Below are 27,794 nucleotides of genomic sequence, written 5' to 3'. Positions count from 1 at the left end.
AAAATGATGTATGGTAGATGTCCTGCTCAGCGACTGTTGTTGCAGTGTACTTCCTCAAAGTCAGCTCAAGGGCAGCAGGCACAGGCTGGCTTCCCGTCTTCTTCCTGAGAGCTCTTCTCTAAAACTACCAAACGCAAGTTTGGATTCCTGAGCGGGCAAGGCCTTGGAGTCTGGCTCCCCAGCAACAAACGAAAGAGCCCTAGGTTTCTTTTCCCCTTGACAGCTCGAGGCCCCGCCCACCCCAGCCCTGACCAACGCCCGGCAGAACTACAGTCCCCATGATGCAGCGGGAGTCCCTAATTTTACGTCATCGGCTTGGGACGCCGCCGCGGTGAATCAAGGCGCTGAGACGCCTCTCCAGGCGCTGACCCAGCGGACCCCTGACCCATAATGAGTAGTAGGGTAAACCCGGCTGAACTCGGAGCCCACTGACTCACCCGGGCTAGAACGGCAAACCTGCGGCGGCTGGTGACGCGCGCGTCCTCCCTCCTCCTCCCACCTGTCCCCGGGGTGGCGCTCGTCGTTGACGTCGGGGCTATAATGGCCGCCGGGAGGCTGGGAAGGTGAAGGTGAGAGGGCGAGCGCGCCGGGTGGTGGGGCCCGGCCCGGCCCGGCCCGGCACAGCCTGGCGAGTCCAGAGCAATCCGGCGTGGGCGGGCGGGACGCTGGGTTCCCGGGGGCTCGGGATTCAGGCTGGCAGGCGTCCACACGCTCCGGCCTCCCCGCCGGGCCCTCACGGCCCTGAGGGGAGGGGGCGGGACTCGGGACTCGGGGGTGGGGTCCCCTGAGGCTCTTTGTTACTCCTGCCTTCTCACCGTTCACCGCCGCCTTCCACCCCTGCCCTCTCCCCACTTCTCGTCCATTTCTCTATATTTGGCAGCATTTATTCAGCACATGATAGGTGCCCACGTTCTTCACCTAAAGCCCTTCTCCGACTTCCCCAAATTTGGGTACTTACTGCTCTCGCACAGTAGTCTGTTTACTTGTTTGGCTTTTTAACGGACGGTACGCCCCTTGAAGGCAGGGACTGTTTTTTAATCCATCCCTAACTCTAGCGCCTAGCACACACAAGAAGGCACACAGAAAATGCCGAATAATTAGCTCCTTGGATGCATGAAGCCAAAACGGCCCATTCCCTTCTGTTGTAAGCCTTCATTGCTGTTTCTTTAATCTATCTACTTTCTTTTTTTTTCTCCCAGAAAGGGCTCTGACTGTCACCCTTCCCACCCCCAAGGGTGGAGTAAGGCAGCTCCACATAATTGAAAACAAGCTTTTCAGTCAAAGGGACGTGCTATCTCAGTTCCCAGCTTGGACTTAACTGGCAGGTCTATAAATCTTTTTAAATATTCTGAGCTTCTCTGCACCATAGAATTGAGAATTAAGTAGATATTTTACAGCATCTGGCAGATAGAGAGAGGCTTTTAATAAGCTCCACTTCTCTTTCTCAAACTCCACCCTCCCGTCTCTAGTCCTCAGTTCCACAGTCCTCAAGCCCAGCCCTTGTCCTGCTCTCTCCTCTCGCCCCTCTGGATGTGCCTTTACCAGGGCCCCTGCTTCTTAACAGCACATGGCTGAACACGTGATTGTGCACACCCAGGCTTGGCCCCACAGCTGTGTTTTTTCCCCCAGGGCGCTTCCTCACATGCCATCCCAGTACCTCAATGAATAAGCTTCCCTCTGGGATGAGTTTGTTTGGCTTTTAAACCTGATTAGACTTGTTTAGCACCAGCTTTTTTTTTTTTTCTTTTCTCTTCTCCTGCCTGTTGACCTTTCCCTTTTCCTTTCCAATTAGTCAGAATTGGTGGAGTCAACACAATCGGTAACCATCCTCAACCTGAGACAGGACAGAGAAGAACTCAAATTCTTTTCGTCTTTTTGACTCCAGCCATGTCCATGATGCCCATCCTGTGAAGGTCTCACCATCCAAAAAGTAAGTGGTGGCTGTGACATCTGGCACCCTGGATCTGGGTTGAGTGGAAAGGGATGTACTTTGCTGGCCATCCAGTGGCAGTTCTCTTGGATGGGGTCATCTTTTCACAGACTTCGAGTTTCCCAGCCTGTGTTGGAAAAAAAAACTATCTCCTTTCAACTTCCATGAAGGATTTCACTGACTGGGGAGAGAGCCTGTTTAAAGGCTGACAGTTTAGAAAGTGGCTGGGATCTCTGGGCTCTCTGAAGAACAAGTCCCTGTCTCCCTTGTTTGTTCTCTGCTGTGCTGGCTCCTCCCTTCCCCTCTCTGCGCAGCAGAGGTAGGCTCGTTGGCTCCTTATCACAGCTCTTCTAAGAATCTGCTCTGCCCCTTTACCCTGTATACTCTTTTGTTTCAATTTCTTAGCTTCTCCTCTGTTCCAGTTGTGCCAGCAGACGATCCGTGGATCCATTTTATTTTTCCTGCTAGGAGCTGCTGTGCATTAAACTGGGTAAGGAGGTGGTGTGGATTCATGGACTGTGCTTGGGATCCAGACACACCTTACAGTGAATTTTGCTGCTGCTGTCACTACACGCAAGGCACCTCATGCTCCTTAACTAACAGCTTAGGTCGAGACAGAGCTTTTGATTACCTTGGAGTGCTAAGAGCAGTCTAGAATTGGGTTTGGTTCTGGTCGTAGGTTAGTATCTGCTAATATCTGCTGATATCTGTTAATACCATGTCCCAGAACTTTTTTGGAATGGGAGTGGGACACGACCAGGATGGATGAGGCTTTTCCCAAAGTATGATTCACAAGGTTTTTAAAACTGTTACAGAGAAGGTTTTCTTCAGATAAATTTCTGAAATGCTGCATGAAATACAGTTAAACTAGGGTCTTTACAACAGGCTTTCCTTCCCAGAGTCTTTGCTCTGCTCATGGGCTCAAACAGAAGGGAACCATAGCATATAGTGTTTGACAAATCGATTCTGCTATGGAACCCTTTTTAGATGGAACGTTGGGTGCACTAGAGTTCTGTGGGCCACACTTTGTGAACTGCTGCGTTAAACTCTCTGAAGCCATGTCCTCAAGAGCACTTTGAGGCAGTCACAGCAGCTTGAAGCAGGCCGCTTAGTGTATAGTTGCTATTGGAGCTGGACTCTGGCCCAGCTGCACCTGGGGGACCAGCCCCACATGCCTGCGGTGAGCCCTGCAGTGAAGTAGGGACTATCAGGGCTTTCCAGAGGAGGAGCAGGAACCAGCTGCTTCCTCCTACTCTAGACAGTTAAGAAGCCAGCAGGCGAAACCCCAAGATAGCAGAGGCCCTAACTTGGCTTGTGTGTGTGTATTTTGCAACTTTGGTCCGTTTGTGCACATATGTATGCCCAGCTTGCTCTTTGGAAGGATTAAATCCTGGAATCGGAAAGGTTTGTTCAACACTCTTGACTCACTGAGCGTCAAATACTAAGAGACAGATCCTTAACCCAAGGCTGCTTTTTAAGAAAAAAGTGCATGTATGTATGTCTTCCAGGGATGGAGGGTAGGAGAGTGCTCCCCTTCAGGGGCATTCACTAACTCAAACCGGGTCTCTCACAGTTGGGAGGGAGGAAAGTGGAAATGGAAATGGGTCACTGCTCTCTATCAGAGACTGGCTATTTAGAAGCTGACAGATTAGAAGGAGACAAATTATGATTAAAAAAACCCCTGAAGTCTGGTCAGGTTGCATGGCCCCCATGGAAATGGTATGGATGGAGTAACACTAGAGGTGGGTCTAGAAGGACAAGAGGAGCAGGCCAAATGGGTGAAAAAGGAAAAAGGATTACAGGCTGAAAGCAGCGTGTGTACCACAAACATGGACTCTCAGCTCGGGCACAAATGGAGACAGAGAAATCAGACAGTTCAGAAGGGTTGGCAGTAGGTTCCACATGAGAGGTTCTGGGCATGTAGCTGCCGGCTGGGGAATGTTTGAGCAACTCCTGGATGGGCTGACTTCCAAGATAACCTTGAAGCACTAAGCTTTAACTAGAGTGCATGCTTTTGAATCTTGCATTTCCTGAATATTAATGCTTTTAGTGTCATATCCTTTGGGCTCGCAAACAGTGACCAGAACTTGAAAGCATTTGCTTCTCAAAGCCAGCTGAGCTCTGGGAACTTGCAGCCTGCGAGCAAGTCACTTCTGGGGCAGGGCCCCGCTGAGCCTCACCCCTGAGCAAACCTGTGTCCTCTGATCCCTGTGGCAGCCGTGCGGCAGCCCTGGGGGTGGGGGTGGGGGGGTTGCCTCTGCCCTTCCCTGAAGGCTGGAGATTTGAGGAAGGAGTCTTGTGGTAGAGTTTATTATTGTTGTTTTAGGACATGTAAAGCTACCTTTGAGCTTGTGCTGTGTCATCTTTAATCTTCTCATGATCTGTGTGATAATCTCTCTTGTATGCATGAGGAATCCAAGGCTCTGAGGTTAAAGAACTTGCTCAAGTTTAAACAGCCCAGAAATAGTACAGTTACAGTTTGAACCCGGCTCTGTCTGATTCCAGAGCCTGTCATCTCCAGCACTAGCTACAACATGCCGTCCCATCCCAGACCCTGTTCTCCTTTCAGTGACTTTCCTCCTCTGCTTACATGTCGCCTGTTTCTCTCAGAGCCTTTCCTGCCTGGCCACGGGAAGCCGGGTTCTAGTGTCCTCTCCTTTTCTGCTTCGGAGGAGCCGGTGGTATTTTCTTCCCAATTCCCCTTCTCAGAGCTCTGCTGTCTTTTTTTCTTCCTGCTGTCTTTCTTATTTAAGCCCTTGACTCATGGCCTCCATGTTAAGAAAATCTCACAGATGTGGCGTATTCCTGAGGAGGAAGGTAGAAACGGACATATAGTCACTTCTCTCGCTCATCTCCCCAGAAATCATTAGCATCACAAAATGATCTGTGGGTTTAAGCAAAACAAGTGGTTCCCAGTTCCCTGGGGTCTCTCTACCAGCTCATTGGGATGGTTAGTTCATAGCAGCCAGTTTTCAGTTGTTAGGCATTTTTTCCCAGATATTCTTTCTGCTTCTCAGGACCTTATTCCACACCCTTTGGCACTCTTTGGACGCTTGTCGTTTATGTCCACGCATGAGCAATGCCCTCTCATTTCCCAGATAGAGTGAGTGCCGGGTTGGGTGGGGAGCGAGTGGTGCTGTGATTAGGGTGGCTGGGGAGGGCAGGGCCAACGAGACATTGCTGCCTGTTGGGGAGAGTAGAGCAGGCACACAGCTGTGCACACTCCTCCTCCTCCTTGGGGGAGGGGGTGGCTTTTTCCTTTGACTTCCCAGAATCCGAGGGCTGTGCTGAAGAGGTAGGTCTGTGCATGGTGGGAACTCTGAGGACCAGTCTGGAGAGTCCCAGCCACATCTGGGTGCCACCTTCTCTGGTCTGTCTGCCTCTTGACTTTGACCAAAGAGCTCTAGGACTTTGGAGTTAAACCTCAAGGCCCTGAACATGTTATTGCCATGGGAAAAGAAATAAGCTGCAAACATGTACATGTGACTGAGTGAGCGCCAGAGAGCTACCCACACAAAACAGACTGCGATGATACGCAGGCGTTAATAGTTCTTATCACAGGATGATGGGGTTATGGTGTTTTTCCTCTTTACTTTCCACATTTTCTACAGTGTACACATTTATTTATTTATTCATTTAACTTTAAAAAAGGCTAAATAAGTTTATTATTACATACAAAAGTAGAGAGACTTGTACTGAGATTCCCATGTACCCACCATCCAGCTACAATAGCCATCAACTCATTTATTTTTGTTTTATCCATCCTCCCTACATTGTACACATTTATAACGAAAGAGAACAATAAATGTTTTTCAGTAAATTGTAGAAGTAGACCTCTTATTTGAAAATCAGCTTTGCTTGTCTACCCCCACCTCCCACCAAAAATAAAAACAAAAAAACAAAACCAATTAGGAGCTGGGGCCATCAGGACCAAGTGGCCCGGAGAGGGTGGTGGGACAACCAGACCCTGAGCATCACTTCGCCTTCACTGCTTGCAGTATTCAATACTTCTCCTCAGGTGGGTGATGTATAGGAAATAAATGAGATTTCTGCCATTCTTGTCTGCCTGTGAGTCAGAGGAGGGCATTTCCGTGTGTTACCTTGTGATTCCCTTTGCCTCGCACCCCGTCTTCTCTGAGGTGGGGAGGGCGGGCCTGTCCCTGTTCAACAGGCAGGAAAAAGCCAGCACTAGGCCTGCACTCAGGGCCCTGGCTCTAGGGGTCTGGGTCCCACAGTGTGGGACAGGGAGACTGGCCCAGGTGGTCTCTTCCTACTCTTGAGATGCTGGTTCTGATCTCGCTGTCCCTGATCTCGTCCTGGAGGGCCCATGTTCTGGTCCCGCTGCTCCCTGCCACACCCCAGCAGAACGTCCTGAGCCGGGTGTCCCTGGGTTTGCTCACATGGTCTCTCTCTTGCAGCGCGATGTCCCTGCTCTTCTCTCGATGCAACTCCATTGTCACAGTCAAGAAGGACAAGAGACACATGGCTGAAGTGAATGCTTCCCCACTCAAGCACTTTGTCACTGCCAAGAAGAAGATCAATGGCATCTTTGAGCAGCTGGGGGCCTATATCCAGGAGAGTGCCACCTTCCTCGAGGGTGAGAGACAACCAGCCTGCTCAGCCAGGCCCACTCCTGTTGGTTTCTGTATTTAACTGGCAGGATTTGGCGGCAGGGAGGTACAGCCCTGCTCTGGGGAGCTCGTGCCCGGATGGGCTGTCACCTTTAGCAGCGCTCTGCTTTTGGAATCCTATAGACTTGGGCTCTGGGGAGATTGGGCCAGGAAGACTAGGGACCTGTCTTTGAAGAATTTGACATACTCTGTTCCATTTAATCACAAGGGGTAGGTGAATCGTCCCCTCATCTAAGAGACAAGCGGATTGAGGTTTTGAGAGTTGTTTAACACTTTGTAAGTAACACAGCGGGCTTTCCCAGGTCTCTGACTCCAAAGCCCAGGTGTTCTCCTTGGTCCAGTCTGCCATCAGTACTGAGCGCTGGCTGGGTGTTGGCTGTTCCTGACCAGGGCGTCCTTTCTCTGATATTTTTAGACAGCAGGACTATGAATAAGAAACTTGTGTCACCAGCACCTTTTCCTCTAGTTACTAATTTGAGCCCAGCCTCTAATCCCTGCTCTAGCAGCCGAGGAGGACTGGTTCCCAGGGTCCCACTCGGTCTAGGCACCACCTCCAGCCACTGGCTTCTCAGGCTCCCTCTAGAAGACACACCTTGGCTCTAGGTCCTGGGATTGTCAGTGAAGACCCAGTAGCTGAGTCTTATCTGCCCTTGGTTTCCTTGTTTGTGAAAAAAGGGTTCAAGTGAGACCAAGAGTTTCTAAATTCCAGCCTGCAGAACCCTAGAAATTCAGTGGAAATGCCCCAGGGACACTCCATTCTTTGCTTTCCGCTGGAGTGGCTTGGTTTCTGGTTGGTTTACATGCCAGACTGTCACTTAAGTCTCCCTTTAAAGGAGGGGAATGGGTCCACTACTATGATCTGAATGTTCGTCCCCCCATGATCACATGTTGGAACCCTAAGGCCCAACGTGATAGTGTTAGAAGGTGCGGCTTTTGGGAAGGGATTGGGTCATGAGGGTGAAGCCCTCATGAATGAGATCAGTGCTCTTATAAAAGAGACCCTACAAAGCTCCCTCGCCCGCTTTGGCCACGTGAGGATACGACAGGAAGTCTGCCCGCACCTGACCAGGTGAGCTCCCTGAGCTGAGACCTTCCAGCCACCAGAACTGTGGGCAACACATTTTATTATGTATAAGCCACCCAGTTATGGTATTTTGTTATAGGAGCCTGAACAGACTAAGAATGGACTGTTTATACCCTGCCCTTAACGTGGTGCTTGATGCAAGAGAGGGTATTCACAAATTTAACATAATTTGTTAAATTTAAATTTTTGAATTTCCAAGTTAGAATCTTGGTGGTTGAAAATATTCCAGTTCATCACCTGTTTATTTAGCAGTGGTTCTGGGGTGCCTGGCACTGTGCATGCAGGGACGGGGCACACCAGGCCTCTGTCCCCCCAGAGCCCAGACTAAACCCCCTGTGATGCTCTGACTCACTCACTCAGATGGTTCTGTGGACGAACAAGTGCTTCATAATGAAGGTGTTTATGTGATGGCATCCGGAGCAAGTGCTTTGATTTCTTTCTGTGAAAATACGAGGCCTCTACAATTGGCAGCCTGGAAGGGAAGGAGCCAGAGTGATCCTGAGATGTATTTGTGATTGTCTTGGCTAGGGAAGGGGATGACTGCTGCTTTGGGACTGTTCTGTAAAGGGCAGGTGACGAGCTTGTGGGCCTCCTGGCTGTTTCTTTTATTTTTTATTTTTATTTTTATTTTTTAACATTTTTTTATTCATTTATAATCATTTTACAATGTTGTGTCAAATTCCAGTGTAGAGCACAATTTTTCAGTTATACGTGAACATATATGTATTCATTGTCACATTTTTTTCTCTGTGAGCTACCATAAGATCTTGTGTATATTTCCCTGTGCTTTACAGTATAATCTTGTTTATCTGTTCTACAATTTTTAAATCCTGTCTGTCCCTTCCCACCCTCCACCCCCTTGGCAACTGCAAGTTTGTATTCTATGTCTATGAGTCTATTTCTGTTTTGTATTTATGCTTTGTTTTTTTGTTTTTGTTTTTTAGATTCCACATATGAGCACTCTCATATGGTATTTTTCTTTCTCTTTCTGGCTTACTTCACTTAGAATGACATTCTCCAGGAGCATCCATGTTGCTGCAAATGGCGTTATGTTGTCGGTTTTTATGGCTGAATAGTATTCCATTGTATAAATATACCACCTCTTCTTTACCCAGTCATCCGTTGATGGACATTTAGGCTGTTTCCATGTCTTGGCTATTGTAAATAGTGCTGCTATGAACATTGGGGTGCAGGTGTCATCCTGAAGTAGGGTTCCTTCTGGTTATATGCCCAGAAGCGGGATTCCTGGGTCATATGGTAAGTCTATTCCTAGTCTTTTGAGGACTCTCCATACTGTTTTCCACAGTGGCTGCACCAAACTGCATTCCCACCAGCAGTGTAGGAGGGTTCCCCTTTCTCCACAGCCTCTCCAGCATTTGTTATTTGTGGATTTTTGAATGATGGCCATTCTGGCTGGTGTGAGGTGATACCTCATTGTAGTTTTGATTTGCATTTCTCTGATAATTAGTGATATTGAGCATTTTTTCATGTGCTTATTGATCATTTGTATGTCTTCCTTGGAGAATTGCTTGTTCAGGTCTTTTGCCCATCTTTGGATTGGGTTGTTTGGTTGTTTCTTATTAAGTCATACGAGCTGCGTATATATTCTGGAGATCAAGCCTTTGTCGGTTTCATTTGCAAAGATTTTCTCCCATCCTGTAGGTTGTCTCTTTGTTTTACTTCTGGTTTCCTTTGCTGTGCAGAAGCTTGTAAGTTTCATTAGGTCGCATTTGTTTATTCTTGCTTTTATTTCTTCTAGGAGAAAATTTTTGAGATGCTGGCTGTTTTTTTTAAATGTGGCCACAGGCTTGCAAGCCAGCTTCCTCCAAGGCACATTCCAAAGGCCACACCCACGTGCCCACATAAGGAAGGAATGTCGATGGTTCTGAGGAGGGGTGACCAGTGGACATGGGGAGGCCTTGTTGTTTGGTTACTTCCTTTTGTGGTACCAGATGGTGCAACTCACTGGGCATCTTTGAAAAGCAGTTGTCATGCTCCGGATGCTGTGGGAGTGTTCTCAGGGCTGGGGCCTGTCAGCCCAGTGGTTCGCAAGTGTCTTAGTTTGTTTGGCAGCTGTAACAGAAATACCATAGACTGGGTGGCTTATAAACAACAAAAATTTATTTCTAACAGTTTGGGAGGCTGGGAAGCCCAAGATGAAGGCACCAGCAGACTTGGTGTCTGGCGAGGGCTGGTGTCCTGGACTGTTGTCTCTGTAACAGCACGTGTAACCACATGGCAGAAGGGGCTCGCTAGTTCTCTCGGCCTCTTTTCTAAGGGCACTGATCCCTGTCACGAGGGCTCCACCTCTGTACACAGTTGACCCTTGAAAAACACAAGTTTGAACTGCTTGGACCCACTTACATGCGGATTTTTTCAGTAGCAGACACTACGGTAGTGCCCTACGATCCGTGGTTGGTTGAATCCACAGATGAGGAACTGTGCATACGGAGGGCTGACCAAATTACGCGCTGGTGTTTGACTGTGTGGAGGGTTGGCGCCCCTAACCCTCATGTTGTTCAAAGGTCAACTGTACCGTCACACCATATACGGTCACGAGGGGGCCACATAAACTTTTAGTCCATTTCAGCAAGAGTGTGCTGAGGGGCAAATGCTGGGCTCCCGCCCAGCCAGCTGACGCACCTTCCTGGTGCAGTACTAGATGGGATGCAGGCGAGATCTTGCTCACTTGCTCCCATCTGTTGTGATTTGTTATCCATCCGCATGTCAAGGGCACTGGGAAAAAGCAGTGCAGTGCTCCCAGTATCCGTTCACTGCTGGGTGCTGGGTGCTGGGATCAGGCAGCTCGGCCCTCACGTGGTCGGTGATTTGGACAGGTGAGCTAGACAGTTACACTGGGGTGAGATAAGGGCTAAGGTGGGAGGGAGTACATGGTGCTGTGGGTGCACAAACAAGGGGGTCTGATTCAGGTGAGGGGGGTCAGGCTAGGCTTCCTGGGCGCTGTGCAGGCTAAGCGGGACTGAGCCAGAGCACCCCAAGGTGGTGCATTAGTTAGTTCTTCAGAGTGGGAGGGTGTGTATGTTGGGGTAGGGGGAGCACTGAGCAAAGCCCAGAGCAGTGGCGAGTGTGGGGAGGTGGTGGGGCGGAGTGCGAGGCAGAGGATGTCCAGTGAGCAGGGCCGGATCAACAGGCCCTCGTGAAGGTGCACAGGTACCTGGTCCCAGTCCTGGCTCTGCCATCTACTAACTCTGATCGGTACGTGATGTGGATTCAATGAGACTGTGTTTGAAAAGTGATCAGAACAGTGACTGGCATACAGTGAGAACTTGGTGAGTGTATGTTTAGTAAAAAACATGCAAGTAAATGATGGCGATTAGCATTCAAGTGGTTCACCGTGTACCAGCCCCCATTCTTAGGACTTTTTGTGTTTTAATTCACTGAATCCTTTCAGTAATCACAGGAAGTAGGTACAATTGTCATCTCTGTTTTAAGGGCAAGGAAACTAAAACTCAGAAAGGTTCGTTTGTCTGAGGTCACAAAGTTAGGAAGAGATAAAAACCAGCACTTCCATGCACTGGAAGCCAGGCAGTCTTGCATAGCCGTGTTCTTAACTGCTGCACTACGGCCCCGCGGTAGGGAATCGGGACCTGCAGCCCAGCGGTAGCAGGGAGCTGTGCTGCTGGACTCTGTCCCTTCCAGCCCTGTAACTGTGGAACTCTGACCACGTGACGAGCTATTTTCAATCTCCACCTCCAGACACCTACAGGAACGCGGAACTGGACCCTGTTACGACAGAAGAACAGGTTCTGGATGTCAAAGGTTACCTGTCCAAAGTGAGGGGCATCAGCGAGGTGCTGGCCCGGAGGCACATGAAAGTGGCTTTTTTTGGCCGGTGAGTCTTGAAGTCCTTGTGCTTCTTCGCTTCCCAGCGAGGAGGCGGGGAGGGAGGGAGGCCGGCGCTTTGTGGAGGATCGAATCTGAGGGCCCCAAGGCAGGGAAGCAGCTGGCATGCCTCAGAGTTCAGTACGCTCCGTGTTTTTTAATTATGGTAAAATACACATAACAACGTTGTAAACTGACTACAACTCAATAAAAAAATACGCATAACATAAGATTTACCACCATAACCATTCTTAAGTGTATAGTTCAGTTCTGTTAAATACATTCACGTTGTCATGCAGCCATCACCAGCATCCATCTCCAGAGCTGCTTCCCCTAACAAAACTGACACTCTTGTACTCATTAAATAGCAGCTCCCATTCCCTTCTCCCCAACTCCCTGTAACCACCGTTCTACTTTCTGTCTCCATGAATATGGCTAGGAACCTCATAGAAGTGAAATCATACAGTATTTGTCTTTTTGTGGCTGGCTCATTTCACTTAGCATAATGTCCTCTAGGTCATCCATGTTGTAGTGGGTATCAGAACCCCCTTCCTTTTTAAGGCTGAATAATGTTCCATTGTGTGTATACCTCACATCTTGTTTATCCATTCATCCTTGATGGGCACTTGTTGCTTCCACTTTTTGGCTAATGCTGCAGTGAATGTAGGTGTACGAGTATCTGCTTGAGACCCTCTCTCAGTTCTTTGGGTTTATACCCAGAAGTGGAATGGGTGGATCATATTATCTTTCTATTTTTAATTTTTTGAGAAACCACCCACCATTTTGTTTTCCATAGTGACTGCACCATTTTAATTCCCACCAGCAGTGCACAAGGGTTCCAGTTTCTGCACATCCTCCCAAGGCTTGTTTTGTGTGTTTTTGGTAGTAGCCATCTTAATGGGCGTGAGGTGGTATCTCTTACAGATTTGATTTACGTTTCCCTAATGATTAGTGATGTTGAGCGTCTTTTCTTGTGCTTCTTGGCCATTTGTATATCTTCTTTGGAGAAACATCTATTTAGGTCCTTTGCCCACTTTTAAATTGGGTTTTTTTTGTTTTTGAGTTTTAGGAGTTCTTTATATATTCTGGGGTTTAGTCTCTTATCAATAAGATATACAATTTGTAAATGTTTTCTCCCGTTCTGTAGGTTGCCTTTTCACTCTGTTGACTCTGTCCTGTGAGGCACAGAAGTTTCTTTATTTTGATCTAGTCCAATTTATTTATGCTTTTATTGTCTATACTTTTGGTGTCATATCCAAGAAATTTCCAAATCCAGTGTCGTGAGCCTTTCCCCCTATGTTTTCTTCTAAGTGTTTTATACTTTTAGCCCTCGGATCTGCCTGTTACACTTTGAGGTCTAGTTGGTACCTCTGGAATGTTTGCCACAGCACCAAGAAATTCTCCAGTTTTCAGTGAACACTGGCTGGCCTAAAAAGTGAACTCAGTTCTGACACCTTCTCCCTGGAGGTGGCAGCAGACCCTACAGATTCAGAGCTTGGTCCCACAGGGTGTCCCCCACTTCTGATGCCACTCGGAAGCCTGTGCTTCTGCTCAGTTGGCTGTAAATCAGAAGTTCCCATGACCTCCTCCTTGAGTTTAATCTGCTAGAGCAGCTCACAAAGCTCAGAGAAACACTTACTTACATTTGCTGGTTTGCTATAAAGGAGACTGTAGAGGACACAGATGAAGAGGTGCACGGGGCGAGGTCTGGGAAGACCCTGAGCACAGGGAGCTGGGGCACATCGCCTCCGGCTTCATCCACCCCGATCTCATTGTTCAAGGGTTTTTATGGAGCTTAATGCACTAGCCCTCTCCTTCCTTTTCCCAGAGGTCGTGGGTGGGACTGGAAGCCCCAAACATCTAATCACTTGGTCTTTCTGGTGACCAACCCATCTTGAGACTGTCTGGGGGCCTCACCCTGAGTCACCTCATTAGCATAAACAGGTCTGCTCAAAAGGGGCTCCTTGTGTGTCACTAAAGACACTCCTATCACTCAGGAAATTCCAGGGGTTTTAAGAGCTCTGTGCCAGGAACTGGGGACAAATCCCAAATATATTTCTTATCACACCACAGCACCTTTTAAAAAAAAAGGTGAAGTCCAATATGGGGGGAAGAAAAAAGGCACCCATTCAGATTGGATGCTGTACACACTGTGATAGCTTGAGGAATAGGCACTCTGTCGTGTGCCCTGCCCCCGATGACCCGTGACCTCAGAGGTGGCCTGCAGCCCTCTGGGCTGCCATTTTTCATCCTGACTTCAGAGGTGTGGCCCTCACTGCTGTGAGCTGGAGCCTGTGAGTCTGCAGAGTAGAGCTGTTTTCAAGAACCAGAATGTAGAAAAGGGGCGTGATAGGCAGGGGTGCTCCAGTAATCTGCCCCCGCAGGCAGTTATCAGCTGGGACTGATGGGGTGGGGCTTCAGTTTGGGAAGAGCATGATGGGAGGAGAGCAGCACAACCGGCCTCTTGTAGGGAACCAGGGACACTGGGGTCACTCAGCTGAGGTCGCTTAGACTGAGGAGGACACCCTGGGGGTGAGTCAGCGGTTTCAGGTGGAAGAGGAGAGGGTTATCCTTTGGAGACGGACAGGTGGTCTCCATAGTGACTCTGAGCACCTCATGGTGGGTGGCAGGCTCACTCGAGGGCAGGTAGTGTCTGCGTGCTGGCGCCGCATTGCCTGAGCCTCTTGAGGGTTGGTTTGCCGTGATGAACCAGGAGCGCGTCCCAGGCACCAGCCAGAGGTGTTATCCATCCATTTTCGTAAACACAGCACCCATCCTGCCTGTCTGGGCACTAGTGTCACTACAGAGAACGAGACTTGGGACTTCCAGGCTGGCAGCTTCTTTGTGACAGCCTGAAACAGAGATCTTGATAGCTTCCCTGACAGCCAGGACTTCCTCGTAGGACGAGCAATGGGAAGAGCACCGTGATCAACGCGATGCTCTGGGACAAAGTGCTGCCCTCCGGGATCGGCCACACCACCAACTGCTTCCTGCGGGTGGAGGGCACAGACGGCCACGAGGCCTTCCTTCTCACCGAGGGCTCTGAGGAGAAGAGGAGCGTCAAGGTGAGGCGGCAGCCGTGGGGACTGCTAGCTCCGCTTTCAGCCCTGGGCACCCGGCAGGCTGAGCCGGGCTTACACCAGTGTGCCTGTTGTGACAGGACTAGTGACACCTCTAAGCAGAGGGCAGTGTCCAGGGGGGTGGAGTGTGGGAAGCCCTGTCCTAGCCTGGCTGTTTGGGAGGCTCGAGCGCTTCAGGGAGGGTGTGAAGCCTGGAGCCCTGGGAATCAGGATTCGCACTCCTTGTGAATTGCTAGACAGCACATCTGCCTTTTCCCATTGCAGTGAAGATGTATGTGCATTGTCCTTTTCTGGGGTGTTGCCAGAGAACAGCCTGCATTTTCCCTGTGATTCTGACACATCAGCTAGGGGCTTGCATGTTTTCATTTGGCCGAGAGCCAGCTGTTTTCTTGGTTGGGGACATGTGCTGATTTTGGTTCATAAAGAATTAATTCATGCAGAAAAACCTCAGCTTTAGGACAGCATCCAAGAAAGAAACATAAAAGAGGAGCGGAGAACAGTTGGTTCTTATTGGAAACTTCCAGCTCTTGACTTTTTATGTGTGAAATGAAAGGAAAAGGGGTAGCAGATTGGGCAGTGGTCTCAGGCCACTGTGTTGTGGCCGGTGGCGCCGGAAATCTGCAGCCTGGAGGCTCTCCCTCAGCTCTGATCTTTCTTTCCCTTCTCCCCCACCAGACTGTGAACCAGCTGGCCCACGCCCTTCACCAGGACGAACAGCTGCATGCCGGCAGCCTGGTGAGTGTGATGTGGCCCAACTCCAAGTGCCCGCTTCTCAAGGATGACCTCGTGCTGATGGACAGGTAAGAGGGAAGGTGCCTCCCTCAGAGGTCCAAACTGGGAGGGCACCAGGTTTCCATTCCTGGATTTGCAGGCCAGGGTCCCCCCAGGTCCTGTTGTTGCTCTGCTTAAGTATATTGCCTTTCAAACTGGCTCAACCAAATCCTGCCTCTTGGATTTCCCCCAGGATCTGGTTGCTGTATCCCTTGGGAGACATCAGGGCCCTGAAGATGTCCCAGTGGTGGTCTGGGAAGAGGGACAGGAGGGATGCTCACAAGTTGGGAAGCTTCTCAGACTCAACCCAGTTGTTTATTGTGGGGGGTGTGGAGTTTGCCGTGGCGAGGTCCGCGTTGTATTTTACTTTTCTCGAAGGAACGCTTTGCTTCTGCTTTGTGGATAGGTTATAATTACACCAAGAAATGTAGTACTAGAGTGCTTACCGGACTCATATAAATACACAGCTTCACCTTAATTTGTAATCCCCAACGTGAAATTCGTATCATTAGGTTTTTATAAAAGTGATAGATACACGTGGCAAAAAACACAGTTTCAGACAATCTGCGAGGTTATGAGATGAAAAGTAAAAATCCCTGTAATAAGGGCCAGACCCGACTTCTCTCCGCTCTGTAGCTCTCTCCTTCTTTGCCTGACTGCCTCAGGTCTGTTCAGAGCAGGAGGTATAGAGCCTGTGGTCTGTGTGCCTGATGAGGGTTTGCCCCTGTCACCTCTAGCCCTGGCATCGATGTCACGACAGAGCTGGATAGCTGGATTGACAAGTTTTGCCTGGATGCTGATGTGTTTGTGCTCGTGGCCAACTCGGAGTCCACCCTGATGCAGACGGTAGCTACTCCTTTGTCTTCTCCCACATCCTGAGAACCCAGCCGAGTAGGAGGGCTGGCAGGGCCTTGGCTGTTACAAGTCCTCCCCCACTGAGGTCTTCCCCTTCCATCCAGGAAAAGCAGTTCTTCCACAAGGTGAGCGAGCGCCTGTCCCGCCCGAACATCTTCATCCTGAACAACCGCTGGGACGCGTCCGCCTCGGAGCCCGAGTACATGGAGGAGGTGGGCACCGCTTTCCTCAGCCGTGTGGGGAGTGCCACCCCCTGTGTCTACCCAGAGCCTCTGTGCTCTCCCAGTCTGCATCCCTGACTAAATCTCATCAGCAAAGATGTCCCAGGTGTTCCCTGGGGTTGCTGTGGTGGCTTCTGATGGCTTTAAAACTACTCCCTCACTTCTCCCATTCACTTTCCCGGACCCCTCTGCTCTTGAAAAGGCTTTCATCCCAGTCTGAGAAGCATTCCCCGACTTTAGCTGTACCCTTGCTTGAGGCCAGTGCCCTCTTTAGTTCACAAACAATTAATCATTATAGAACAGGCTTAGCTTTAGAAAGACCTCCAGGAAAGAAGCTGAAAAGAGAAGGGAAGAGTAATTGGTAATACTGACAACTCAGAGTGGATGAAGATCTGTTAACCTAGAGAAAAGCACCTAGCACGTGGCAAGTGTCCACGAGAGGCTGTCATCACTTCTAAGTCCCAGCAGTAGAACCCCGGGGCTTCAGAGCTAGAAGGGCGCCCACTCATTTTATAAACGAGCCCTGGGAGGACTCGGTAGGTCAGTATAGAGTCTGGGTTTGGGTTTCTTGACACCCAGGTTCCCGCCCTTCTGGGCCACCAAAGTGAGACACTGTGTCAGCTCTGACGAGGCAGTTTGGGGCGTGTGTAAGCATTTCTGCTTGTTTATTGCGTGTCTTTGGCAGGTTGTGCCCCAAGGATCCCCCATGACATGGGTTCTGGGGAGCCTGGTCGCTGGAGGACAGACAGATGGTGGGAGATGGTTGCTGCGTGTGTTTGTGCCTTCTGAGTCTGAGCTGTGTGACTAGATTACCTGGTTTTTTTAAAAGAAGCTGTTGGGGCTGTGGGCTCCATCAGGAGGGGCCACCTGCACCCCACCTGGTCACACACATCCGTCTCCTTGGGCCCCAGGTGCGGCGGCAGCACATGGAGCGCTGTACCAGCTTCCTGGTGGACGAGCTGGGTGTGGTGGACCGCGGCCAGGCCGGAGACCGCATTTTCTTTGTGTCTGCCAAGGAGGTGCTCAACGCCAGGATCCAGAAGGCCCAGGGCATGCCCGAAGGAGGTGACGATGGAACAGCTTCTTGCTTTTCCCTGCTATTTGAGACGTTTGGTCGTGTGCTAAGTCAGTTGTTGGAAATAGTTCTGAGAATGAGGTGGTGAGAAGAGCTGTGGGTGAGAAGCTCTCTGCTCCCCAGCCAGTGCTCAGCCAAGTTCCCTTTGGGAGGTTTCACTACTTTTCCCACCTGCCAAGTAATTTCTGGACTAATGTGGTGCAATTCTCCTAGGGGGCGCTCTTGCAGAAGGCTTTCAAGTGAGGATGTTTGAATTTCAGAATTTTGAGAGGAGATTTGAGGTGAGCATGAGCCTTTGATTCTGGTATCTGGCGATTCTATGCCTCCCCAGCTCTCACTGGCCATGTCCCTGGCAGTGAATGCCCGAGCCTGGCCTTTGGCTGGTGGCCTCTGCCTCCCTCAACGTTTCTTGTTTGTTCCAGGAGTGCATCTCCCAGTCTGCAGTGAAGACCAAATTTGAGCAGCACACAGTCCGGGCCAAGCAGATCGCGGAGGCAGTCCGCCTCATCATGGATTCTCTGCACGTCGCGGCGCAGGAGCAGCGGTAAGAGCCCAGGCGGAGGGGTGCGTGGTAGCAGTCGCCTTGCCCCACCTGGGGACATCCCTAGGGCCAGAGCCCAGCCGGCAGAGCCAAGTCTCTGGGTTCCCACCAAGCCATGTTAGGGCCACACGGAGTAGCTGGGTGAGGAAGCTGTGGGTCTGTCTGTCCCACCCTGGCCTGTACGGGGAGGTTCCCCACAAGCCTGTGCTGGTGGCCTTGGCACAGTGCTGCGCTGAGCACCATGACTATTCTCAGAGCCTGGAGCAGAACACGTTTTCTTAAAAATACCTTTTTTTTTTTTTTTGGAGAAATTAAAATACAGGAAAGTACAGAAAATAATACGTCTTGCTTCTATCACACAGAATTGACAATATTTGCTTTATATTATTTTTAAGTTAAAACACAGAAAAAAATGTTGAATGCCCTTCGATTCTTCAGCCCCCGTCCTAGTGTCCCTCTACCCACTCCTCAGAGACAACCTCGGTCGTGAATTTGGTGTGTAGTCCTACCATCCATTTAAAAAGTACTGTTTCTGTAAATCCTAAAGAATTGCTCCGCACACGCTTTAAACGTCCAGATACAGTATCATGCTGCACCTGGCTTCTCTTTCCACTCGGCCCTGTTTTGGCCTTTGTCCTTGTTGGTACCCGTAGCTGGGGTTTATGACTATTAGCTGCTATAAAGCAGTCTGTCATGAATATACCTCATTTTCCCATAGGTGGATTTTTAGATTTCATTACTATTGCAAACCCTGCTGCAGTGGATGCCAGTTTGTGCGTCCCCTTGCACACGCCTGCAGGAGTTTCTCTAGCACTAATTCCTGGAGGTAGAGCTGTTTTATCTTAGAGTATTGGCATTTTCAGTTTCACCCAATCTTTGCTGCTTTCTGAAACATCTGAACCCATTCACAGTCTCACCAGCAGTGTATGCTGGAACTCCCATTTCCTTGACCCTCACCAGTACATCAGACTGGGAGATCTTTTTGAGGCTTCCGGGTGACATAGTACCTCTTTTTTTCTTTTTCTTGATTATTACTAAGGTTGAGCTTTTTTTTTTTCTTTTTAATTTATTGGTAGAACTTGTTTTAACCCCTTGAAAGCACCCTCCCCCCGTCCGTCACCACCACATCTCCCAAATTGAAAGACTTAAGAGTGAGTGGTCGGCACCGTCTCTCCCTCATACCTGGGAAGGGGAGGAGCACGCTTCCGGGTCTGCGCATGAAACTGCCACGGCCCCACCGACCTCACCGTGGCCAGGACCATGGCCGGGGACCCATGCAGGCTTTCTGGCACCCGTCTCGCTCCTCTGCTTCGTTGAGTGGGGATCTGTGTCTTGTAACCAGTGCTCTTTCTTCCAGGGTTTACTGCCTGGAAACACGTGAAGAGCGGCAGGAGAGGCTGAGATTTATTGACAAACAGCTTGAGCTTTTGGCGCAAGACTACAAACTGCGAATTAAGCAGATTACAGAGGAAGTTGAAAGGCAGGTGAGAAATGGGAGGAAGCACATTGGGGAGACTGGGACTTTGAATAAGGTCTCGGCACTAGAAAAGTGAAAACACAGACGTCTTCCTCTTCGGGGGCTTCTCAGCCTTAATTGGTGCCTCCCTGCGTTTGTTGTTCCATCGTATGACCCTGGGCAGGTCGCCCTCCTCTGGGCCTCCTCCTCCATTTCTTAGATGAGTGCATGGTCATTCAATCTTTAACATCCCTTCTAGCTCCATATACTGGCTGAGGGCACTGCTGGTTTGAGGGGAAGGATGTCCAGTCTGTTAGAGTCCATCTGGTACTGAGAACTGGGCCCTGTTCTTCTTGATGCATCACAGCACGCTTCCTCCTGCTGTAGGTGTCCACCGCGATGGCCGAGGAGATCCGGCGCCTGTCTGTGCTGGTGGACGAGTACCAGATGGACTTCCACCCCTCTCCAGTGGTCCTCAAGGTTTATAAGAATGTGAGTCACTAAGTGGCAGGTGCACTGGGCAAGGGTCCCCTTTAATTTCTTCTGGCTACTGGAATTCAGGATTCAGCCCCTTCTGGTCTGAATCATGGCCCCTCAGCCTGGGAGATGAACCCCAGGCTCACTCAGCCTTCTGCCATCACCGGTGGGCCCAGGCTGACCAGGTCCTGGGCTCCCTAGAAAGAGCCCCTGGCGGAGGCTGCTGCTTCCTTTAACCTCTCTCTTCTGGCTGCAGGAACTGCACCGCCACATAGAGGAAGGACTGGGCCGAAATATGTCTGACCGCTGCTCCACGGTCATCACCAGCTCCCTGCAAACCATGCAGCAGGAGATGATAGGTCAGTGCTGCAGGGGCCCCGGATACAGTTTCAGGCCAGGATACAGAAATAATGACCTTTCCTTATCTGTCACCTTTTACGATGAGTCAACGTGATACCTTCAGATTCTGGGTGCGTGTCATGAGTTCACACCACACAGAGACTCGGGGAGCCATTTTGCGTTACACATGGGACTGTCACAGGCTGAGAGTTTGGCCTGCTCTTTAAATCCACACGTTAGCAGGTAGGGAGCCTCAGTCAGCACACCCCAGGGAGAGCTGGCCTCCCCCGTGAGGCGCTCCCCGCCCCAGAGGCCCGTGCGTCCAGGCCTGGTCTCTGGGCAGCGCCATCGGCACCATTGGCAGGGGCAGGCGCGGCCCGCGCGCTGAGGCCAGGCGCTGGCGTGGCCCAGGGCAGAGCTGATGTGCTTTCTTCCCGTTTCTATTCCCAACAGACGGCTTGAAACCCCTCCTGCCTGCGTCTGTGCGGAGTCAGATGGACGTGCTGGTCCCTCGGCAGTGCTTCTCCCTCAGCTACGACTTGAACTGTGACAAGCTGTGTGCCGACTTCCAGGAGGACATCGAGTTTCATTTTTCTCTCGGGTGGACCATGCTGGTGAACAGGTTCCTGGGGCCCAAGAACGGCCGCCGGGCCTTGATGGGTTACAACGACCAGGCAAGCAAAGCCCCTCACCCTTGAGCATTGGGGAGGTCGATCTGTGCTCTGCCTCCAGACACATGACCATTCTGAGGTCACAGCCCTCACGTGTATGCCACCACACAGCACACACGGTCCAGGTTCTGCCAGAAATCAATCTAGCTTTACCTTGAGCACTAATATTGGTGAAACTACAAATGCAAGCTCTTTTTTTTATTACACGTTAAAGTAAGTATGTGACTGTTAAACACAGATGACGTATCTATCCACGTACCAGCGTTTTAGCACTTAGATTTTAAACCACCCATCTCTGCACCACTGGAGTAATTGCATGTACTGCTCTTGCTGCACATCCCACATTTGGGGAACTGTGCTGAAGTGTCCCAGGGTGGCCGCTGCTCACATTCTGTGGTTCCCACAGTGCTCACCTTTGGGGTGGCAGGTCTGTTAGGAAGCTTAAATCCTTTGCTACATGTGAAGCTCATTTTCCTTTTGGAAATTAAAGAGCCACTCTCCATGTCCCTGTTCTGGACTCCTAGCCTGGAGGGTCACTGAAGGTCCCGTGGAGTAAGAGACTTGGTCACCTTCTTCTTACTCCTCTCCTCATTTCTCTGTGCAGGTGCAGCGGCCCATGCCCCTGACCCCAGCCAACCCCAGCATGCCCCCACTGCCCCAGGGCTCCCTCACCCAGGAGGAGCTCATGGTTTCCATGGTCACCGGCCTGGCCTCCCTGACGTCCAGGACCTCCATGGGCATTCTCGTTGTTGGAGGAGTGGTCAGTGACAAGCCCTGCTCGGGCAGGGTGGGGCAGGGTGGGGCAGGCGGGTGGGGCCCAAGGGGCACAGTCTGGGGTGGAGGGGTCCCCGCATCAGCCCAGCACTTCACATCCACGGCCACCTCTCACTTTGCTCTCAGGAACTGTGCAGCTTTAGCCCTTTAACATCACATGTATCAACTTACTAAGTCTCACTCAGCTAACGTGACAGAGCACTGTTCCCGTTTTCCAGAAGGAGAAAATCCGTGATTGGCTTGCCAAGGACACATAGCTAGGATTTGAACTCTGGCCCCATCTGACTCCAGGGCCACGTTCATTCCCCTGTAGGTCCAGGACTACACGATAGATAGGGAAGTGACATGAGAAAGTGACAACCCTGGGTTCTAGAGAGATGGGTATGACCAGGAGTTTTGCATTTGTAGGTGAGGAGACTGAGCTACACTTATAAGGGCTTAAGACAAAAAAGAGGCCAGGCTGGGCCTCGAACCCTTGTCTCTCCATCTGCGGTTTTATTGCCCTTTCCTTTCTGCCCCAAGGACTGAGATCACTGCCTTCTTGGTAACTGAGCTACTCCCCACATCCTGATGCAGGACACACAGCAGCCAGAGTAATTTATGGCTTGCATTTTCCTGGTGATGCTGTAGAGCAGTGGCAGAACGTGATGGTAACAGAACTGCCAGGAGCTGCGCTCTCAGCGTGCTGAGATGGGGCCCCTCCCTCCTGGTCTGCAGCTGGTACACGCTGGTTCCTTTCTCACAGACGGTGACCTGGCAGAGAATTAGCTGAGACTCTGACAAGGACAGTTGTGTCACTCTTCTATAATCAGTGTCTGATTTTACCCAAACAGCCCTGGGAATTGGGTGGAGGCCATTATTCCTATTTTAGGAGGAAACAGGTGTAAACAAACTTGCTCATGGTCCCACAGTTAGGATGGCAGGCAGCACTAGAGCCTCGGTTTCTGGCTCCAAGTCCAGTGCTCTCTGACTGTAACTACACTACTTTGAACTAAAGGATTACCAACCAGACCGTAAGAAGCCATCCACTGAGGAACAGTGTGCAGAAATCTTATTGTCAGTGTCACCGTAATGGAGTGTCACTTCAGAATACTCTAGCATTTATCATTAAGATTTTTGCTGGCCCAGATCTGTGCTTCTGGTCCTAACAACCACAGAGGTGGCCCCACCCCACAAGTCACATTGTGGGGCCCACACTGTTTCTCTCATTTCCAAACTAGAGATGGTCCCTGCCCTTCTGGCCTCAGTGGGACCAAAGAAGACATGGACAGTTCTGAGTCGAAACACAAAGACTCCTTGACTGAGACTCGTGGGAAAGTCCAGGCAGCCACAGGCCGAGGGGATGGGCGGCTGGGCAGCCGAGAGGCTGCGCTGGCTGACCACTATGCCTCTGCAGGTGTGGAAGGCCGTGGGCTGGCGACTTATCGCCCTCTCCTTTGGCCTCTATGGCCTCCTCTACGTCTATGAGCGTCTGACCTGGACCACCAAGGCCAAGGAGAGGGCCTTCAAGCGCCAGTTTGTAGAGTACGCCAGCGAGAAGCTGCAGCTTGTCATCAGCTACACCGGCTCCAACTGCAGCCACCAGGTCCAGCAGTGAGTGCCCCTTCGGCCCCTGGGGCCAGTGCTGCCTCTCGTGCTTCAGGACTTCCTCTCGGTTCCCTTCTAACTTGGCTGGGAAGCCACTGGGTCCTGAACCTTGTCTGGTTCCCGCCTTCAGCTGTGCAGGGCCAGCTTGCAGGCCAGGGATGGGAGAGGAGTCTCTCCAGGGACACCTTACATCCTGGGCTGGGGCCACACAGGCCTCTGGTCCCCCCAGGAAGGAAGACATGGGAAGATGAGGGGTGTTACTTGTAACGTTTTTTTAAAAGTTGCCTTAAAGGGCTTGGGTTGTGGATGTCGCTGTGATGTTCTAAGCCACAGCTCATTCTTCATGGCGCATCTTCGGTCATGTGGTAATAGATCGCTTGATCTCGGTGGTAGGGGATGAAGGTGCCAGCTGCCTGCCTTCTAGTGCTATGTGGCAGGCCCTCTGCTAGGCATTTTGCACCTGATTTTTCATTTTGTCCCCAAACCCTTTGAGGTAGATGTTTTTATCAGCATTTTCTTTTTCAAAATGAGGAACTTGAGATCAGAAGAGGAGTCTTGTGTTCCCTGCCACTCGGCTGATCAGCAGCAGAGCCGGCATCTGAATCCTGGGCTGCGGTGCCCAAGCCGGGGCCTCCTGCTCTGTGCTCCTGGTTCTTACACTGTGGTGATGCCAGCATGTGTGGTGGTTGTGACACCCACGGTCTCAGCAGGGGTGGGGAGGGGATTCTGCCAAGCCAGGACTGGCGCAGGGCAGAGCTGGCAGTAGGTGACAGATGGGATTGACTGCCAGCAGCGTTCTCTGCAACCCCACATGGCCTGGTTGATCCTCACTCTCCCCTCCTTAGGGAACTGTCTGGGACCTTTGCTCATCTGTGCCAGCAAGTTGATGTTACCCGGGAGAACCTGGAGCAAGAAATTGCCGCCATGAACAAGAAAATCGAGGTTCTTGATTCACTTCAGAGCAAAGCCAAACTGCTCAGGTGAGATTGGCCATCGTGGCATCAGGGGAAGCCCAGGCCCGTGAGGTTACAGCTCACAGGCACCGTCTCCGTAACTGCGGCGGCTCAGGCCCTTGACGTGCCCCGTCCTACTCAGTCTTCAGTGTCCCTTCAGGGTCACATCATCACCTTCATTTTATAAATAGGAAAATTGAGGCCTTCAGAGGTTAAGAAACTTAGCTGTGGTCCAACAGTACAGGGTCAGGCCAGCAGTAGGAGAGTCTGGATGTGCTGGGCCTCGGCACCCTCGGACACTCCGCACGTTGATTGTCTCCAGAGTGGCTGGGACACTGGGCTAGACCTGCCCCTCATTTTCTGCCATTTCTCTGCGAGCCCCAGGAAGGTGGCTTATCAGCATCTGTACCCACGGGGAAGCTGGCCAGGCAGCCAGTGATCGGGACCCAGGTCTGCGTAGGGTCTCCGTTAAAGGCAGGGCTTCCACCAGCAGTTTGTGGAGAAAGGGTGGGTGTGAGGAGTCAGGAGGCCTGGCTTCTGGTCCTGACACTCGGGTTTACGCAAATCACTGAGCTGTCCTGTGTCTTGTTTTCTGTAAAGTAGAGTCAGATTTCATGACACAGCCACAGAGCTGAACGTAAAAGTGCTCTGCAGGAGTCCTCGGCCCACTCGGCCCGAGATAACATCAGCCCTCCTCAGCCCTCCGGGACCCTGTGCTTCCTGCCCCCGCCCCCGCCCCCGCCGTCAGCGCCGAGGGCAGCTGAGCGGAGGGCTTCGGCGGGCCTTCCCCTCCCCGCCCACCACCTGGGAAAGCTGTTTTCTAGGGACACACTGCTCACCCCCTGGGAAATCTCTCGGGGTGGGTGTCCCTGCTGCCGTCACATACAGGGACCCAGTGAACCTGGGACGGGCTGCACGTCAGCAGCCCAGCCCCTTGCTGACAGGCAGGAGAACTGTGTTCCCATCAGTTTAGGGACTTGCCTGTGGTCCTGGGGTGAAGCAAACACTGGGCTTGACGGGCAGAAAAGCGTGACTTTTGTTTCCACCGCTGATTAACGGCGCGGTGGTAGGAAGTTATTTTATCTCTTGGGCCTCATTTTCTTCTTCTGGGAAGTAGAAGTTATCAGAGGATTAAATGAGTAAGTGAGTCTGTGTGCAGCGCCTGACAGGTAACGCTGGTACCTGTTAGCAGCTATCACTGCTACAAAACAACTGTTTCTCCGCAGGAATAAAGCCGGCTGGTTGGACAGCGAGCTCAACATGTTCACGCACCAGTACCTGCAGCCCAGCAGATAGTGGGCAGCCCGGAGCCAGAGCCTGCACGGGACGGGGCCTTCGCGCAGGGCCCGCACGGCTCCTGTCTGTTGCCGCCACCGTGAGAGTGAAAGCACCCGCTGTCTCCCACCGTTTTGAGCCCTTAAACGCTAGTTATTTCCCCTATCCTTTGCCTGCTGTTGCAGGAAGATCTTCCAGCTCTTACCCCTAAAGGAGACTTTTTCTAAAAATGATGACTATGGACAGCATGGTACCGAGGAGTCAAGTCGCGTCCTTTCTCTGCTTTGTCAGGTTCCCTTGACTGAGAATCATCTGATTGCTTGCTGAGGTCTTGGGATGGGCCAGCATTGCAGAGTGCCTGGCTGGGGCCTTTGAGGGTATCAGCCGGCACCCCCTCCTCTGGCCAACACTAACACCCACCCGTGCACACGTGCCCGCCGTGCACCCCAGCTCACCGGCAGAGAACGACAGCCTTCGCCGGTGGTTGCGTTTTCTTCCCAGACTGCACTGCGAACAATTCCAGGAAGGTCCGGGCCGTCCCGGGAGGGCCCATGGTTTATGTGTCGGTTTAGTCTTTCGGCTTTCATGCTTCGTCCCGTTTTCAGAGCCTTCCAGACCAGCCTTTCAGTCCTGGTGGTGGCGCTCAGTGTGCCTTGGGTCTTAGGCTGAGGTGGGCCTTGTGCCATGTCACAGAGGCAGCTGGAGTACTGAGTAGCAGAGGGGAGATGGCGTGTGGAGGGTGGGTCATGATGTCTGTGTCTGTGCTGTTGGCGGGCGGCCGGGGCTGTGACGAGGATGGACTTGCCCCGCTTCTCCTCATCGTGTCCCTTGTTCTAGCTTCCGTCCTTAGCCTGTTAGTCTGGCTTGTTATTGGTGCAAGATGGTTTGGTCCAGATCATTAACGGATGTAGTAGAAGGAAAGATGGTGGAAGGAGGGGACCTTGGTGGCAGTCTGAGGGGAGTGGGCCCCACCTGGGACGGCTGGAGAATCTGGAGTCGACACAGAACAGGGCCCTCTGTTTGACTTCACCCTGTGAGGGGGTCGTGGGGTCTGAGAGCCCACCTTACTTGCTTGATGGCATCTCTCTTTTGCCCTCTAAGAGACACGTTCCCACTTCTCACCCCACCTTGGCCCAAGCTCCCCTTGGCCACCAGTCCTCTGGACAAAGTCTCCTGTGCCAGCGAGGCTGCACTTGGCCGAGAGACAGTGCGGTAAACCCAACACCCATCCTCCCACCCTCCCTGATCCCCAGAGCCTCCAGCTGACACACGTGGCCTCATGTTGATTTTGTGAAGTGTTTCCTGTTGTTGAGTTTGAGGATTGTTACTGGTCAAAGTTGGGGCAGGTTCCTGTCTCCAAGGTGTTAACGGTCTGGGGCAAGCAGCCTCTGGGTGACAGCCTGTGCAGTGCAGGTCAGAGAACTTCCTAGAAGCCACCAGCAGCTCTCTCCCAGAAAGAGGCGGGGCTCCAGCAGAGAGGTGGGGCTGTTCCTGCTCTTTTGAATCTACCCACCCTCCGGCTTCGGGGAAATGACTTGGCCGCTGCTCGTTGGCGGGTGGCCATGCAGGTGGCATCCTCTCCAGGTGCCTGCTTGTTCTTCAAACCCTTAGTCTACGCTGGTGTGGGGAACAAAGTGATGGACTTCACCAAGGCCACTGTGCAGCAGGAGGACACTGAGCTTTTTGCCAGGCCCGGATGGTGGTCACCACACAGTGCGTCTGGAAAAATCAGTGTCACACAACTCCAATGAATTTTGTGTTTTTTGGGGAAAAAATTATTGAGGGTAACTAAACATATGAATTATTTTGAATGTAGCCTCTGGGCAGTGAATGGGATTTTGAGCTTCTTACACAATAAGTAAAATTAAATTTATACCACTGAGGGCGAGACTCTGAAAGAAGTGTGGCAAAAAGCACTTTAATTTAATGCTGCTATCTTTGTTCTCGGTTTTCATGTTCATTTGCTGGAGAGCGAGATGTGCTTGACATGGTGAGTTTTTTCTCTGATGCGTTCAAGGTGATGTATTTTGCCTGAATTACTCCTGTATCATTGCTGATAATATTGGACACTAAAATAAAACCTAGTTGGAAACCGTCTGTGGGAGCTCCTCAGTTTACTGTTCTTCTGCGAACTCTTTGACATGATGAACGAAGTCTGCAGGCTGTATTTTGAAGTGACCTCGACTTCGTTTAGGGGAAGTTCCCACTGTAATCTGCCTGTGGGGTCCTCC

General features: G+C 51.2%; 1 protein-coding gene across 5 annotated transcripts; it reads left to right on the top strand.

Annotated features, from left to right (window-relative positions):
* Nucleotides 1–429: 429 nt before the first annotated feature.
* MFN2 (mitofusin 2) lies at nt 430–27,660 on the top strand. Of its 5 annotated transcripts, XM_074377416.1 has the most exons (21): nt 449–569; nt 1,200–1,325; nt 1,793–1,930; nt 2,353–2,420; nt 6,349–6,527; nt 11,363–11,498; nt 14,391–14,553; nt 15,244–15,368; nt 16,077–16,185; nt 16,299–16,406; nt 17,327–17,480; nt 17,704–17,771; nt 17,913–18,034; nt 19,389–19,515; nt 19,875–19,979; nt 20,221–20,323; nt 20,757–20,977; nt 21,579–21,734; nt 23,145–23,341; nt 24,181–24,315; nt 25,515–27,660. In XM_074377416.1, exons 5-21 carry the CDS (start codon nt 6,353–6,355, stop codon nt 25,582–25,584), a joined length of 2,274 nt encoding a protein of 757 aa, XP_074233517.1. In that variant the 5' UTR covers nt 449–569; nt 1,200–1,325; nt 1,793–1,930; nt 2,353–2,420; nt 6,349–6,352; the 3' UTR covers nt 25,585–27,660. The 5 variants fall into 5 exon arrangements, with proteins under 5 accessions (XP_074233514.1, XP_074233515.1, XP_074233516.1 ...); XM_074377413.1 differs by lacking the exon at nt 1,200–1,325 and having other exon boundaries at nt 430–569; XM_074377414.1 differs by lacking the exon at nt 1,200–1,325 and having other exon boundaries at nt 430–569; nt 2,336–2,420.
* The last annotated feature ends 134 nt before the right edge of the window (nt 27,661–27,794 follow it).

Source organism: Camelus bactrianus, chromosome 13 (genome assembly GCF_048773025.1).
Source record: "Camelus bactrianus isolate YW-2024 breed Bactrian camel chromosome 13, ASM4877302v1, whole genome shotgun sequence".
NCBI classification, from domain to species: Eukaryota; Metazoa; Chordata; class Mammalia; order Artiodactyla; family Camelidae; genus Camelus; species Camelus bactrianus.
This window is presented reverse-complemented; position numbering and strand designations above follow the sequence as displayed.